The sequence below is a fragment of the Portunus trituberculatus genome, chromosome 44 (assembly GCF_017591435.1).
Source record: "Portunus trituberculatus isolate SZX2019 chromosome 44, ASM1759143v1, whole genome shotgun sequence".
Lineage (NCBI taxonomy): Eukaryota > Metazoa > Arthropoda > Malacostraca > Decapoda > Portunidae > Portunus > Portunus trituberculatus.
The window spans coordinates 27,413,588-27,428,436 of NC_059298.1; the positions used below are offsets into that span (position 1 = coordinate 27,413,588).

The 14,849-nt window shown below is 42.4% G+C and overlaps 1 protein-coding gene across 5 annotated transcripts in view; it reads right to left on the reverse strand.

The window, feature by feature from the left end:
• The window catches only part of LOC123518912 (sodium-coupled monocarboxylate transporter 1-like), a 36,623-nt gene that overhangs the window by 4,109 nt on the left and 17,665 nt on the right, over window positions 1–14,849 (reverse strand). For 4 of the 5 annotated variants that reach the window (XR_006678912.1, XM_045279982.1, XM_045279981.1 and 1 more), the window contains 8 exons: window positions 13,099–13,399; window positions 10,893–11,026; window positions 6,476–6,664; window positions 5,896–6,050; window positions 4,726–4,866; window positions 4,218–4,436; window positions 3,117–3,235; window positions 364–518 (listed from right to left, as the gene is read on the reverse strand). Coding sequence is in view for 4 of the 5 variants with exons in the window: in XM_045279982.1 (XP_045135917.1) it covers window positions 364–518; window positions 3,117–3,235; window positions 4,218–4,436; window positions 4,726–4,866; window positions 5,896–6,050; window positions 6,476–6,664; window positions 10,893–11,026; window positions 13,099–13,336 (1,350 nt within the window). In the remaining variant the exon portion in view is untranslated. Of the gene's footprint in view, window positions 1–363; window positions 519–3,116; window positions 3,236–4,217; window positions 4,437–4,725; window positions 4,867–5,895; window positions 6,051–6,475; window positions 6,665–10,892; window positions 11,027–13,098; window positions 13,400–13,566; window positions 13,830–14,849 lie in introns of those variants that run through there. The other variant, XM_045279979.1, reaches the window with a different exon arrangement.

Here is a 14,849-nt window from a genome sequence, read left to right on the forward strand (position 1 = left end):
AGGGCTGATGGTTCTTGCGGCTTCCCTTATTCTTGTCCTCTTATGTTCTTAACTTCATCGCCATTTCTTGTTTTTATGAAAGAAGGAATATCTGTGATTCATTACAAAATATAATACCTTCTTTGCTTCATTATTTTCTTGCTTTGTTTCCTTGACTCATGAATGAGTGCTAATTGACCTTTTAAAGTTATATTGAGTGCGATCAGTTACGTACTATAATACGGTTACCTAATTTCTTTACTTGACTGTCAAATTGCTATCTAAAACTTTGCATTAACTTTTGGTGACGTTGATCCCTTACTGTGTAACTCTTCACCTTCCTTCGTTGTACTTGTTACTGTGGAAGGACTGTACACAACTCACTATCTTATTGGCAAAGGGGCAGCACATCCCTAACAGGAAGAGGCCAAGCTGTGGGGCATTGATGGTACCCAGGATGGTCTGCCCCGCCTGGAATACTCCGCCCACCTGCGTGGACACAATGCCAGCCACCACGCCAAGCGTCCCTGTGATGGCACCTACAGGAACGAAAGATGATGTTACAATACCGAGAAAGGAGAAAATGCTGGGGAGAAATAGGCAGCAGATATGTTGAACTTTACCACGGTGTTTGTAATGTGTGTGCTAACTTATTTACGCGTAAAATGAGAGACAGCCTCTTCCCACACATGGCAAAATATTGATGTGTTTAATAAGATGCACCATTTCTGCAACTATCCTTCTTCCTGACTAAAACATACATCGTCAAACCACGTGAAACAAACAACTGAAAAATATTAGAAGCATATAATCAGGTGACTTTGTAGAACTGTTCACTACCACTTTCAGTATATGTATGTACACAGTATATAAAAGCATCCCATTAGATGTTTCCTTCACAAAAAAAACTATTTTAAAAGTATTACATAATGTGGCAGAAGTACCCTTACTTTTATTATCATATTTTTAAGAAATGTATTATGCTATAGTAGTATTTTCCATGCATTAGTTCTTTACTTATTGAAAAAAAAAAAAACTTTTTACATAAGAATACTCTCATATTGATGGTTTTTATTATTTGCAGACTGAAATTTAATAATTTTAGTATGAGAATATTACTGGAAATATGGCAAATGCTGTCAACAAAGTAAGGTCAAATAATATTACGAAAAGTGGTTTGAAACAGCAGACAAGGAGTTCCAGGGCTTAATAAGAGGAACAGAAGAAATGTTGCAAACATTGGTCAACTCTTGCGTTTGGGAAGTGGGCAGAACACAGCTGAGAGAAAAGAAGTCTTGCGCAAAATTAGCAAAATGAGGCAAAGCTTGCAATTATAGAGGTAAGAACAGTGCATGAAGGTAACAACAAGAGACAGCAAGAGATGCAACCTTACGACGGAGAGAGAGAGAGAGAGAGAGAGAGAGAGAGAGAGAGAGAGAGAGAGAGAGAGAGAGAGAGAGAGAGAGAGAGAGAGAGAGAGAGAGAGAGAGAGAGAGAGAGAGAGAGAGAGAGAGAGAGAGAGAGAGAGAGAGAGAGAGAGAGAGAGAGAGAGAGAGAGAGAGAGAGAGAGAGAGAGAGAGAGAGAGAGAGAGAGAGAGAGAGAGAGAGAGAGAGAGAGAGAGAGAGAGAGAGAGAGAGAGAGAGAGAGAGAGAGAGAGAGAGAGAGAGAGAGAGAGAGAGAGAGAGAGAGAGAGAGAGAGAGAGAGAGAGAGAGAGAGAGAGAGAGAGAGAGAGAGAGAGAGAGAGAGAGAGAGAGAGAGAGAGAGAGAGAGAGAGAGAGAGAGAGAGAGAGAGAGAGAGAGAGAGAGAGAGAGAGAGAGAGAGAGAGAGAGAGAGAGAGAGAGAGAGAGAGAGAGAGAGAGAGAGAGAGAGAGAGAGAGAGAGAGAGAGAGAGAGAGAGAGAGAGAGAGAGAGAGAGAGAGAGAGAGAGAGAGAGAGAGAGAGAGAGAGAGAGAGAGAGAGAGAGAGAGAGAGAGAGAGAGAGAGAGAGAGAGAGAGAGAGAGAGAGAGAGAGAGAGAGAGAGAGAGAGAGAGAGAGAGAGAGAGAGAGAGAGAGAGAGAGAGAGAGAGAGAGAGAGAGAGAGAGAGAGAGAGAGAGAGAGAGAGAGAGAGAGAGAGAGAGAGAGAGAGAGAGAGAGAGAGAGAGAGAGAGAGAGAGAGAGAGAGAGAGAGAGAGAGTGTGTGTGTGTGTGTGTGTGTGTGTGTGTTGTGTGAGAGAGAGAGAGAGAGAGAGAGAGAGAGAGAGAGAGAGAGAGAGAGAGAGAGAGAGAGAGAGAGAGAGAGAGAGAGAGAGAGAGAGAGAGAGAGAGAGAGAGAGAGAGAGAGAGAGAGAGAGAGAGAGAGAGAGAGAGAGAGAGAGAGAGAGAGAGAGAGAGAGAGAGAGAGAGAGAGAGAGAGAGAGAGAGAGAGGTGAGAGAGGAGAGAGGAGGAGAGAGAGGAAGGGAGAGAGAGAGGGAGAGAGAGAGAGAGAGAGAGAGAGGGAGAGAGTGAGTGAGTGCGAGAGAGAGAGAGAGAGAGAGAGAGAGAGAGAGAGTGTGTGTGTGTGTGTGTGTGTGTGTGTGTGTGTGTGTGTGTGTGTGTGTGTGTGTGTGTGTGTGTTATCAACGTAGAAGTGGACAGGCCAATGGGCAACAGGTTTATATGACTGATGAAAGAGATAGGACGGGAAACAAGGAAAGACGGAATAAGAGTGAGAGTAAAGAAAATCCTTTGATGGAAACAGGAACAGTATAGAATGTTAAAGCTACCATAAAAGAAAGAAGCGAGGATACCAGGAAAGTATAATACGAGCGTAAGCGATGCCAAGTATGATTCTAGGTAAAAGAATATTCGAAGAAAACTTACTAAAGAAATCAAGTAAACGTACGCGCAGGCTACAGAAAGAATTAAGACGTTAATCTTCTACACTCCTGAAACAAGCGATATCACGTCACGGGAGACCTTCAGTGAAGAACACATGTAAGAAATATGATTAGTGCAATGGGAAAACAGCTAACATATGGAAAGCAGGGCAAGGAAAGACATGAATAATCAAACCTGTGCGCAATTGTAAGAAGTAGTATAAGCGGAAAGAGCAAGGAGAGAGTGTGGACACAATAGAGAGAATTCCAGCGGAAATATCAAAACAAGTGACTCACTGACTAGCACGTTGACGTAGGGTCGTCGCTCCTCCTTCATGGATGCCACCCACGCAGAGTTTTTGAAGAAATCCTCCCACATGACGGCAGATACGGCATTGATTTGTGAGGAGTATGAGCTGCGGCAGAAGAGAGAGGAGGGCGTGGCTGGAGGGAAGTGAAAAATGTAAGGATTGCACTAAATGAGATAAGAATCGTCACTAGATGATGGAGTCACGAGGGAAGATAAAAGTTAGTTGTTACATAGAAGTAACTTGAAGACGGACTTGCTAACAGGAATGATTGGAGGTCGGTCAATTAAGGATTGATTCACTCTATCGCTCCTGTCTCGCTCCGCTCTCGCTGCGGTCATGGTCCTGGTGCATTGATTGACATGTCCGGTCGGCTCTAGTTCCATTCTCGCTCCCATCATTTCCTCCCTCTCAGTACCAGTGGAAGTCATATAATTTTTCTCGAGCCGATTTGGCAATAACAGTCATTACACTTGACGAAGAAGAAGAAGAAAGAAAGCAAAGTAAAGAAAAGAAAGAGATCGTGGATTCATCCTATATCGCAAGAGAGGGAGAATGGAAAATTCCATACTTTATTTTCTCGTCTTATTGACGATGAGAGTAAATTTCACAGCTACTTGAGTATGAATATCAGAACATATGAGAAAGTTATATAAAAAATTTTGGAAGATCTGAAAAAGGAAAAGTGTTTTTATAATAATTTACCTAGCTCGTGCATGATCCCGTTGTGTTTTCTTCTTTTCACTATGTTTTCACTGGAAAGGTGGAACAGGACTGGAGCGGAGCAGGTCTGTGTCCAAACTGGCGCTCTCGCTCCGGTCAAAATAACTTTTGAATGTGTCGGGACCGGAGCGAGAACAGAGTATGACAGCCAGTGTGAATATTTCCACTACAATGCATGTAACAATATTGGACTGGACCGTGAGCGGAGCGAGACCTCGTCGATAGCATGAATCAAGCTTAAAAGAATCTAGGAAGTGACAAATAACATACTCTATCCCCACCATTCTTCCTCCTACATAGTAGCTACTTACCTTTTCTCTTTCTACTTTGTCCTTGCCCTGTTCCAACTTTCCTATCTCCGTCCTACCTCAGTCCACCGGCGTAGAGAGAGGCTATGAGAAGTCCAGGCAATCCATAATATCCCGAAAGGCGATCACTGACATAGAAAGGCACGAGCTGATCAGCTTTCGAGATCTCTCCTGTTGCTAGAGGGTCGCAGTCTGCGTAGACGGCATAGACGGACAAACCCAACAGGTAGAAGGAAACCATCGAAGTGATGAATATGGCGATGTTGAGATAGTGAGCCCTGAGAAAGAAATAATGCACAATTGACACCAGTGAGGAAGTTGGGGAAAAAGTTTTTCCTTTGCATTTTTAACATAAAGCAACGTTAGACAACACAGTAATAAGAACACTATGATACCTGAGCCCTGAAGAAAAGATTTACATATCATTATGTTATGAGTTACTAGCACTGAACTTAGTGATTTCGACAAACAAGATAAATATGATAAAAACAAACTAAGAACATAGATTAGATTGAAGATTACGTTGTTTCGAAATAAAAACTAGGGCAGTTCTTATCTCCTTCTTACCCAATAGCCTTGCGCCAGGTGGAGACGGAGCATATGCGTTGCACTTGAGGCTGGCCCATCCCGAATACTAGAAGCACCAGGAAGTAGCCTTGCATGATGACCAGCCATAGACTGTGACGCTGCAGGGGGTCAGGATTGACGCTTGAGGAGAAAATAAGACACTTTCATTAGCCATCAACTGACGTCCCAAACACGGAGGGCAAAGTAAGGCAAGCCATGGATCTACGTAAGTAGTATTACAAGGCCCAACCATCATCTGTACTTACACAAGAAGTTTGATTGATATATATATATATATATATATGATATATATATATATATATATATATATATATATAAGTATAAGAGTGGTTACATGGGATGTGATGCATGAAAAGCATAAAAATCTGAAGGATGAGTGTCTTTAAACCGCCCTCTCCAAACTGTTAAATTCAGGGGGAAGAAAAACTACAGAAGCAGGCAGGGAATTATAGAGTTTGCCAAAAAATGGTGAGAGATTGAGAATACTGCATGCTTACTCTTGCAATAGAGAGTTGAGAAAATAACGGTAGAGAAAGTAGTGTTGAGCAATCAAGCTATGGAAGTAGTCGAGACATACAGTTAACAAGAACAGAGGAGGAGTTAGCGTGAAGATAGAAGTAGACGCTAGCAGGAGATGCAACACTGCGGCAATGACAGAGGTTGAAGATATTCAGTTAAAAGAGTTAGTAAGAGATGCTTTTGATTTCACTGTCGAAGAGAGCGTTAGTACAAGTAGACACCTCCACCCGTAAATTACACATGAAGTGGGCTCATACATATTCTTAAGTATATATGTGCATGGGCGGATAAGACCCGAGTATGTACTACAAAGTTAGCCAAGACGCCTCAGGACGCTGAGTTTTCTAGAGATGAGAGGATAACATTAATAGCATGGGTTTTGTTCAAATTAAATTTCCACCATACTTCACAGTCTAAACAGTTGTCAAAATGGTGATGTTTTAATGGCAATACTTTCTGAATCAAAATGCCAAAAGATAGTCATCTCCGTAAGATTATCACAATGACTCAGTCTTTTGCATTCCTTTTCTCTTTCTCCAGCAACCACCATCAATCCGACCCTTACTATCTCCACTCACTTTCCCAGTCTCATTCTCTTCGTTGCCCCGCCCCACACCTTCCTCAACTCACTTCCAGAGCTCTATCCTGCCGTGCTCCCTGGCAATGTCGAACACCCTCCCCATGCCGCCCACCTCCACCACAGCCGTCACCAAGATGGTCACCACGCCTCCCATCATCACAAACACCTGCAGGATGTCCGTGTAGACCACCGCCCGCACGCCGCCCTGGGAACATGCAAGGCAGGGGAGCTAACGGAATGCTGCAGGAAACGGACACTGATTACTTTATCACAATCTCTCTCTCTCTCTCTCTCTCTCTCTCTCTCTCTCTCTCTCTCTCTCTCTCTCTCTCTCTCTCTCTCTCTCTCTCTCTCTCTCTCTCTCTCTCTCTCTCTCTCTCTCTCTCTCTCTCTCTCTCTCTCTCTCTCTCTCTCTCTCTCTCTCTCTCTCTCTCTCTCTCTCTCTCTCTCTCTCTCTCTCTCTCTCTCTCTCTCTCTCTCTCTCTCTCTCTCTCTCTCTCTCTCTCTCTCTCTCTCTCTCTCTCTCTCTCTCTCTCTCTCTCTCTCTCTCTCTCTCTCTCTCTCTCTCTCTCTCTCTCTCTCTCTCTCTCTCTCTCTCTCTCTCTCTCTCTCTCTCTCTCTCTCTCTCACCAAGGAGGAATAGATGGTGCAGACCACTCCCATGATAATGATGGACACCCAAGCGGGCACGCCAGTCATCGTCTCCATGGCCAGCGAGGGAGTGTAGGCACACAGGCCCACGTAGAAGAAAGTGCCCACAAAGGTGGAGTACACAATGAAGTACGTCAACGCCCTCGACTGGAACCGTCTCTCTATGTACTGTTGGGTGTATAGAAGGTGCGGAAAGTGTGAGGGACGGAACTATGTTGAACTTCAAACAAATCTATGCATATCACAAAAGAATATAGTAAAGATAATAATAATAATAATAATAATAATAATAATATAATAATAATAATAATAATAATGATAATAATAAAATGATGGTAACATTAGGAGGAGGCATTAGACATCTACCCATATGATAATTTACTGCCAGCGAGGTCTAACAGCACAAGTTAAGGGGGTGCTGTGAACTATACATTAAAGCGAATTGTGATGCCGCTGAACGTATCTCTCTGTGTCTAACAACTCAAGGGGGCAGTCACAACATGCCCTCTAAAGACAACTCTTCTTCTTCACTCAAAACTACATGAACTTACCACACATAGGTACACTCTTCACTTAAAATTCAAAATAAAATAACTGGCGACTCCAAACCCAGCCTCGGAGTCCCCTTCTGGGGAGGGGACCAAAAATATCTCCAGGTCGGACTCCTCTCTTGATGACGACCCTAAATGTCTTGACACATCCCTCAATTTTTTCTACATTAACTTTTGCAACATTCGCGTTATGAGATCTAATTTTCAATCTATGGAACACCACCTCTCGTCTACTAAACCTCATCTTCTTTCCTCACCGAAACACAGCTGTCTGAGGTTACTGAGAGTAGCCCCTCTTCGGTTTCCTCATACTTTCTCTATTCTCATTTTAGTTCCAAATCTAGATGTTACGTCTATGTGCGCAACGACGTACTTGCTCTCGTGCCCACGCTCTTGAATCTTTTGAATTTTCCACCATCTGGCTTCGACTCAATAGTCACTCTCTAATTAAACTTATCTGTGCTATCTATCTCTCCCCTAACTCCTCTAACTAAAGTAAATTCTTTGACTATTTAACTTCCAAATTGGAGCATATTCTGTCCCTCTACCCATTCTTGGAGATCTCCATTCTTGGAAATTTCAATGTTCACCACCAGCTTTGGCTTTCATCTCTCTTCATTGACCATCCTGGTGAACTAGCCTTCAACTATGCTATCCACCATGACCTAGAGTATCTAGTGCAACACCCTACTCGTATTCCTGACCGTCTTGGAGACACGCCCAACATTCTTGATCTCATCCTTACCTCTAATCCTTCTGCTTATGCTGTTACCCTACCATCTCCAAGCGCACAGGTTCGAATCCTGTTCACGGTTTGAGTGTAGGTTGGGCTTCCTCACTCGGGGAAACGGTTTCCTAGCGGGTGGGCTTTGAGATAGGAGGTACCCCAAAAAAGTATCCCCTTTAGCCAATAGATTCCCGTGAAAAGCCCACATGGTATATATATATATATATATATATATATATATATATATATATATATATATATATATATATATATATATATATATATATATATATATATATATATATATAATCTCCGTTGAGCTCCTCCGATCTCAATCCCATTTCTGTACCTTGTCCTATTTCTCCAATACTTCCTCAGGATCCCCAAAGCAGAGATGTCTCTGGTGTTTTACCTCTGCGAGTTGGGGGAGGTATTCTGCTAATTTTCCCTTGAATAATTACTGTTTCTGTGTCAGATATCTATCTCTTTATGCTGAACGCATAAAAGGTGATAGTGTCTGGTACGGAGGCGTATATTCCACATTCTTTCTCTCAACCTAAACCTTCTAAATCTTGGTTTAACAAAGTCTGTACTTATGTTATACATGATAAGGAGGTTCCCCACAAAAGGTACTTGAGTCCTCCATCTTCTAAACCTCACTCACTTTATATTTTCGCCTGGAATCATGCCAAGTATGTTCTTCAACTTGCCAAACACTCCTTTATAAGTAGAGAATGTCAAAATCTTTCAAACTCAAACTCCCTTCGAGACTTCTGGCATCTTGCCAAAAACATTTCCAGTAACTTCACTTCTTCATCTTTCCCTCCTGTTTTTCATCATGATGGCACCACTGCCGTCTCTTCTGTCTCTAAAGCTGAACTCTTCTCTCAAATCTTCCATAACAACTCCACCTTAGATGATTCTGGGCTTGTTCCTCCCTCTCCTCCTCCCTCTGACTATTTCATGTCTTCAATCAAAATTCTTCGTAATGATGTTTTCCATGCCCTTACTGGCCTAAACCCTTGGAAGGCTTATGGACCTGATGGGGGTCCCTCCTATTCTTCTCAAAAATTGAGCTTCCATGCTTGCACTTTACATGGCCAAACTCTTTCAACTTTGTCTACCGATTTATACTTTTCCTTTTTGCTGGAAATTTGCCTACATTCAGCCTGTTCCGAAGAAGGGTGACCGTTCTAATCCCTCAGACTACCCTCCTATAGCCTTAATCTCTTACTTGTCTAAAGTTTTTTTTTAATCTATCCTCAATAGGAAGATTCTTAAACGTTTGTCACTTCACAATCTTCTATCTGATCGCCAGTATGGCTTCTGTCAAGGTCGCTCTACTGGTGATCTTCTGGCTTTCTTTACTGAGTCTTGCTCATCCTCTTTTAGAGATTTCGGTGAAACTTTTGCTGCCCTCCAACGGTTTCTATCCTTTTCTCTGCAACTTTATCACAAGTTTTCTTTCTGACCGCTCTATTGCTGCTGTGGTAGAAGGCCACTTTTCTTCTAAATCTATTTATAGTGGTATTCCTCAGGGTTCTGTCTTGTCACCCAATCTTTGTCTATTATTCAATAATGATCTTCTTAACCAAACTTCTTGCTCTATCCGCTCATATGCTGATAATACCACCCTACATCTTTCTTTCAGAGACGACTAACCCTTCAGAAAGTCAACGGACCACGCAGGGACGCCACAGAACGACTGACTTCTGATCTTTCTAAGATTTCCAATATGGGCAGAAAAAATGTAGTAGTTTCTAATTCCTCAAAAACTTAATTCCTCCATCTATCAACTTAACACAACCTTCCATGTAGACAACCATACCCTCTTCTTCAATGACACTGAACTTTCTTCCTCTTCCGCACTGAGTATCCTCGGTCTGTCCTTTCCTCATAATCTTAACTGGAAACTTTACATCTCATCTCTTGATAAAACAGTTTCTATCAAGTAAGGCGCTCTGAGGTGTCTCCGCCAGTTTTTCTCGCCCCTCCAACTGCTAACTTTGTACAAGGCCTCATCCGCCCCTGTATAGAGTAATTTTCGCATGTTTGGCGGTGTTCCACTCACAGTTTTATTTGATAGGGCGGAATCAAAAGCTTTTCGTCTCATCAACTCCCGTCCTCTGACTGACTATCTTCAGCCGAAGTGTTGCAACTCTTTCTATCTTTTATCCCTATTTTCATGCTATCTGTTCTATTGATCTTGCTAACTGCATACCTCCCCTCCTCCTGCGGCCTCGCTGCCCAAAGCTTTCTTATTCCTTTCATCCCTATTCTGTCCGACTCTGTAACACAAGAGTTAACCAGTACTCTAAATCATTCATACCTTTCTCTGTTAAACTCTGGAACTCCGTACCTACTTCTGTATTTCCGTTTTCCTACGACTTGACTTCTTTTAAGCGGGAGATGTCAAGACATTTGCTCCCTAATTTTGGCTCTTTACTTATCTTTTAGAGAACCAGTACTCAAGTATGCCTTTTTTTAATATTCTGTTTCTCTTGGCTGGCCTCCTCTCCTGCATTAAAAGAAAAAAAAAAGATAATAATGATAAATGTAAAGACAACAATAATGATAAAACAGGCTGCCCAAAATGGATTGAGTGAGCGTAACCAAAGCAAGGACACTTGAAGGAGACAGAATACAGGCTAAGGTCAGCTTGAAAACAGCAGCCATGCAGACCATATCGACTCCAATAATTATACCTCCAACACATTCCATGTAGAAATCCTGCTTTAAAATCCTACTAAATGTTGGAATTCCTTTGTATTTTCTTAAAACATAAGACAGAAAAAGTTACTAAATCAGTTATAAACCATAAAAGTATACTGCATTAATCAAGTCATTGCATTTCTGGAGTTGTTTTCTTCTTTTGCTATTGATTATCAAATTACATGAGAAGCAGTGTCTCCCAGCATTAAATGACGTCACACACACACACACACACACACACACACACACACACATGAGCGCGCGCCTCTTGTTTATCTTCAGTCTTATCGGCGTCAAGGGTGATCATTACTCTTAAAATAATCTCGGTCAACCATTTTGATTGGCGTTATCTAATTATCACCACAGCTAACACTGGCAAGTCATCGACGTGTCGCTCACAACTCACCGTGTAAACACTGGTAATTTTCAGAGGGTAGAATACTCTCAGGTTCACTAAGTGTACGAAGACAGCCCCGAGGGCGGTGCCGATTAGGCTCATACACAACTGTGTTCCGTAGGCGTACATCTCAGCGGAGTTGCCTGCAGAGAGAGAGAGAGAGAGAGAGAGAGAGAGAGAGAGAGAGAGAGAGAGAGGTATTACTCAACACAGAACAAGCTATCTATCGTTTATGCTGCTCTGCACTTCATTTATCGATGTAGCACATAATTACACTTCCCAAATATGTGAGTTTTCTGGATAACTCTGATAAAAGGCTGATTTTCGGCCAATTCATTATTTCTCTGAATTTCTGAATTTCATTTCGAATATTTTATTGACAGATGAATCAACAAGACTGGTTTGTCTGCCACTCTGTTCCTTAAAAGGATTTTTAAGGGGAAACAAATCCACAGAACAATGATACAGCTGAGCGGGACAGGAACTCACAACATTCAACCATAATACTTGCATGGAGAAAAGAACTTAACAACCAGATAATACCAAAACACTCTAACACAGATTTGTAACCTAGACGTAAAATAATTGTACTTTATAACTTGACTTTTGATTTTATCATTATCACTATTTTTTTTTCAGAGAACTAATATCCCTTCTCTGATTGGTCAGACAACATGGAAATGCAGGACACAGTAATGTTGCAGAGAAAGTCCAACACAGGTGAGTGACACACGACCAGTCCCTGCAGGTGACTTCCGTACAGTAATATCAATATTCCAGCCTTAATCTCGCCACAACACTCAACAGATGCATGGATGGTGTCTGCTGTAAATGACAGGAGTATTTTTTCATGATAAACAAGTAATGCTGGAAATCTTCATTTTGTTAAAAAACCTTACCAATAGTTACGTGTTAATATTCTGCTCTTATACTGTACGTCTCATGTCATTCTTGATCGACTATACAGTTTTGTATACCCAACAATATCAACAGTCTCATTTTCTGAGACTCATCAAGCCAGCCTTCAACCATTTCAATGAAATGACTTCTGATGTGAGAAGACATTCATATAAAGTCCAATCTACGTACAAATCATCTCGTGCACTTCAACAATCAAACATTTACTCAGACTAGCAGGATGACTGTTGCGTGGAAAATTAGCCTGCAAAGTTGTAAGTGTGCACTTTAACTCTCAAAAAGAGAGAGAGAGAGAGAGAGAGAGAGAGAGAGAGAGAGAGAGAGAGAGAGAGAGAGAGAGAGAGAGAGAGAGAGAGAGAGAGAGAGAGAGAGAGAGAGAGAGAGAGAGAGAGAGAGAGAGAGAGAGAGAGAGAGAGAGAGAGAGAGAGAGAGAGAGAGAGAGAGAGAGAGAGAGAGAGAGAGAGAGAGAGAGAGAGAGAGAGAGAGAGAGAGAGAGAGAGAGAGAGAGAGAGAGAGAGAGAGAGAGAGAGAGAGAGAGAGAGAGAGACAGAGACAGAGACAGAGACAGAGACAGAGACAGAGACAGAGAGAGAGAGAGAGAGAGAGAGAGAGAGAGAGAGAGAGAGAGAGAGAGAGAGAGAGAGTGTGTGTGTGTGTGTGTGTGTGTGTGTGTGTGTGTTTACATTTCATTTGAGCTGCATGTCCTTCTAGATGTCATGTAACTAAAGAGGAGTGGAGATGTTGTCACTGATTATTTTAGTAACTGTAGCACACGCGCATCACTGAAATACTCCAGCATCTACAGCGCCACAAGCCACTCTGCCATATTTTGACTTGGATCGTCACAATATACATGGACACAATGACACCTGACCTGATACTCAGTTTTCTCGTTATTGATTACAAGACCTATTTTACAGCAAAGGAAACTTAACGCAACCAGAGCCAGCTGCGTGCCCTAACACTACACCAATACCTCATCGGCATGCACAGTGACGTGGGTGTGTTCCATGCAGGGAAGTCCTGCCGACCCACTCCATCCATCAAAACTTTTAAAACAGTGGGTTCAAGGACATTGAACTTCTGATAATCTGTATATCACAAATTTACATGAAAAATTAGAGACCATTTGTTTGTTTGTGCTTGTGTGTGTGTGTGTGTGTGTGTGTGTGTGTGTGTGTGTGTGTGTGTGTGTGTGTGTGTGTGTGTGTGTGTGTGTGTTTGCCCGTTAAGAAATATAAGTAACACAATGTACAATCAAGCTATAACATCCATACTCTTGCTCTTCAACACTCACCTAAGATTGAAATGGATGATAAGGCACCGATCATAGTGGAAAGAGCCACAGCGAAAAGATTCAGCTCTCTTCCCCCCATCAGAAACTCTGCCGCTGTGCCCTTCACGTCGCTTTTCTTAGTCTTCCGTCGCGCCACCCATCCTGCAAACGCTCCGGTACCAAGAGACGCCATCAAGGTCACCACAAACACAGCCCAGTCCCATCCACTGAACCCAACTCCCAATCCACTGCTTGCCATGGCGTGTGTGTCGCTCACAGACTTGGCACGTTGGCACAAGCACGAGATAACTGGAGCACCTGTCTGTAAAATGCGATTCAATCATTATAATTTCCTTAGTGGAGAGAGAGAGAGAGAGAGAGAGAGAGAGAGAGAGAGAGAGAGAGAGAGAGAGAGAGAGAGAGAGAGAGAGAGAGAGAGAGAGAGTGCTTTTGTATGTGTGTGTCAAATATCGTAAAGCAATTACTTACCGGAGTTCACTTTGTGTCACTTCTTACGAGTTGTTTTAAGACCAAATTAAATGATGAAAGAAAATTATACGGACGTTGGGGCGTGGAGCAGACTGTTTAAGTGTAATGTTGGTTTCTGAAGGATGAGTAAACAATACGTGAGAACGAAGTTCATTACAAAGACAAGGTAAGAACGATATTAGGGCAACGTGCAGGCAGAACTGGGCCACTGCACAGACTGTAACGAATGAACAGAGAGATGTAGAACCAAGAACAGTCGACACAGAACTGAGCTACCAATCGATAGCAAAGTGATATGAAGTGGCTGCATGAACTCAAGGCTGATGCGAGTCTTGAGTTACACAAGCCCAGTGTATACATATCTATAGAGATTAACAATATATACATAACTACTAGTTATTGTATCGTTACGCATACGAGTGATCTCAAAGTCCACGTACTATAGCTTTATAATGTCTACCACGGAGACATGACTCTTTACGCAGAGTAGAAAAATTTGGTGTTTCCCATCGTTATCATGGAAAAAAATGAATTAATGAAAAGTACAACAAAAGTCTAACATATAATGAAGGCCATATTGTAAGAAGGAATACCTTTGAGAAATTACTCTTAACTTGTGTAGAACTTTCAGTATCAGACCAAACTCCACCTCCAGGGTCAAGAAATAGCCTGGGTGGCCACCCACCGATACCTCGGCGTTGTAGTGTCCTGGAATAACACCAGCTGAGGTACACGACACTTCAAGGAGAAAATGCCAAGCAAGGAATAAACTCCTTAGAGCCCTATCTTGTAGAGGCACGGGAGCCTCAAGCGTCGTCATCCTCACCGCTTACAAAGCCTTGGTGAGTTTGTTGATAGATGACGCGAGTGCCGCCCTCCTCACCATCACTCCCAGGGACGCTGCTAGGATAAGAATGGCACAAAACGAAGCCTTGAGAATTGCTCTCGGCACACGGAAATAGATTAAAACAGAAAATCTGCGATCGTAGACACAAATGCCAACAGTGACAAACAATAAAGTACGTACATGAATGCCGCCTTCACTGTCAAGACATGCACGAAAAACTATCCTGACCAAGTACACGCAGCCCTTCATCAGCGCCATAAAGGTCATCTTGGTCAAGGAAAGTGGGTTGTTATGGCAGCAGATAACTTCCAAAGATCTCTTAGTATTTTTGGATAAACTCAGAGACTTCAAGGGAGGATGTGCGAGCGACCACCACTAACCATGGTGCAAACACACCTCCTTGGACACCACTACCTTTACAAGTCAACATCCATCC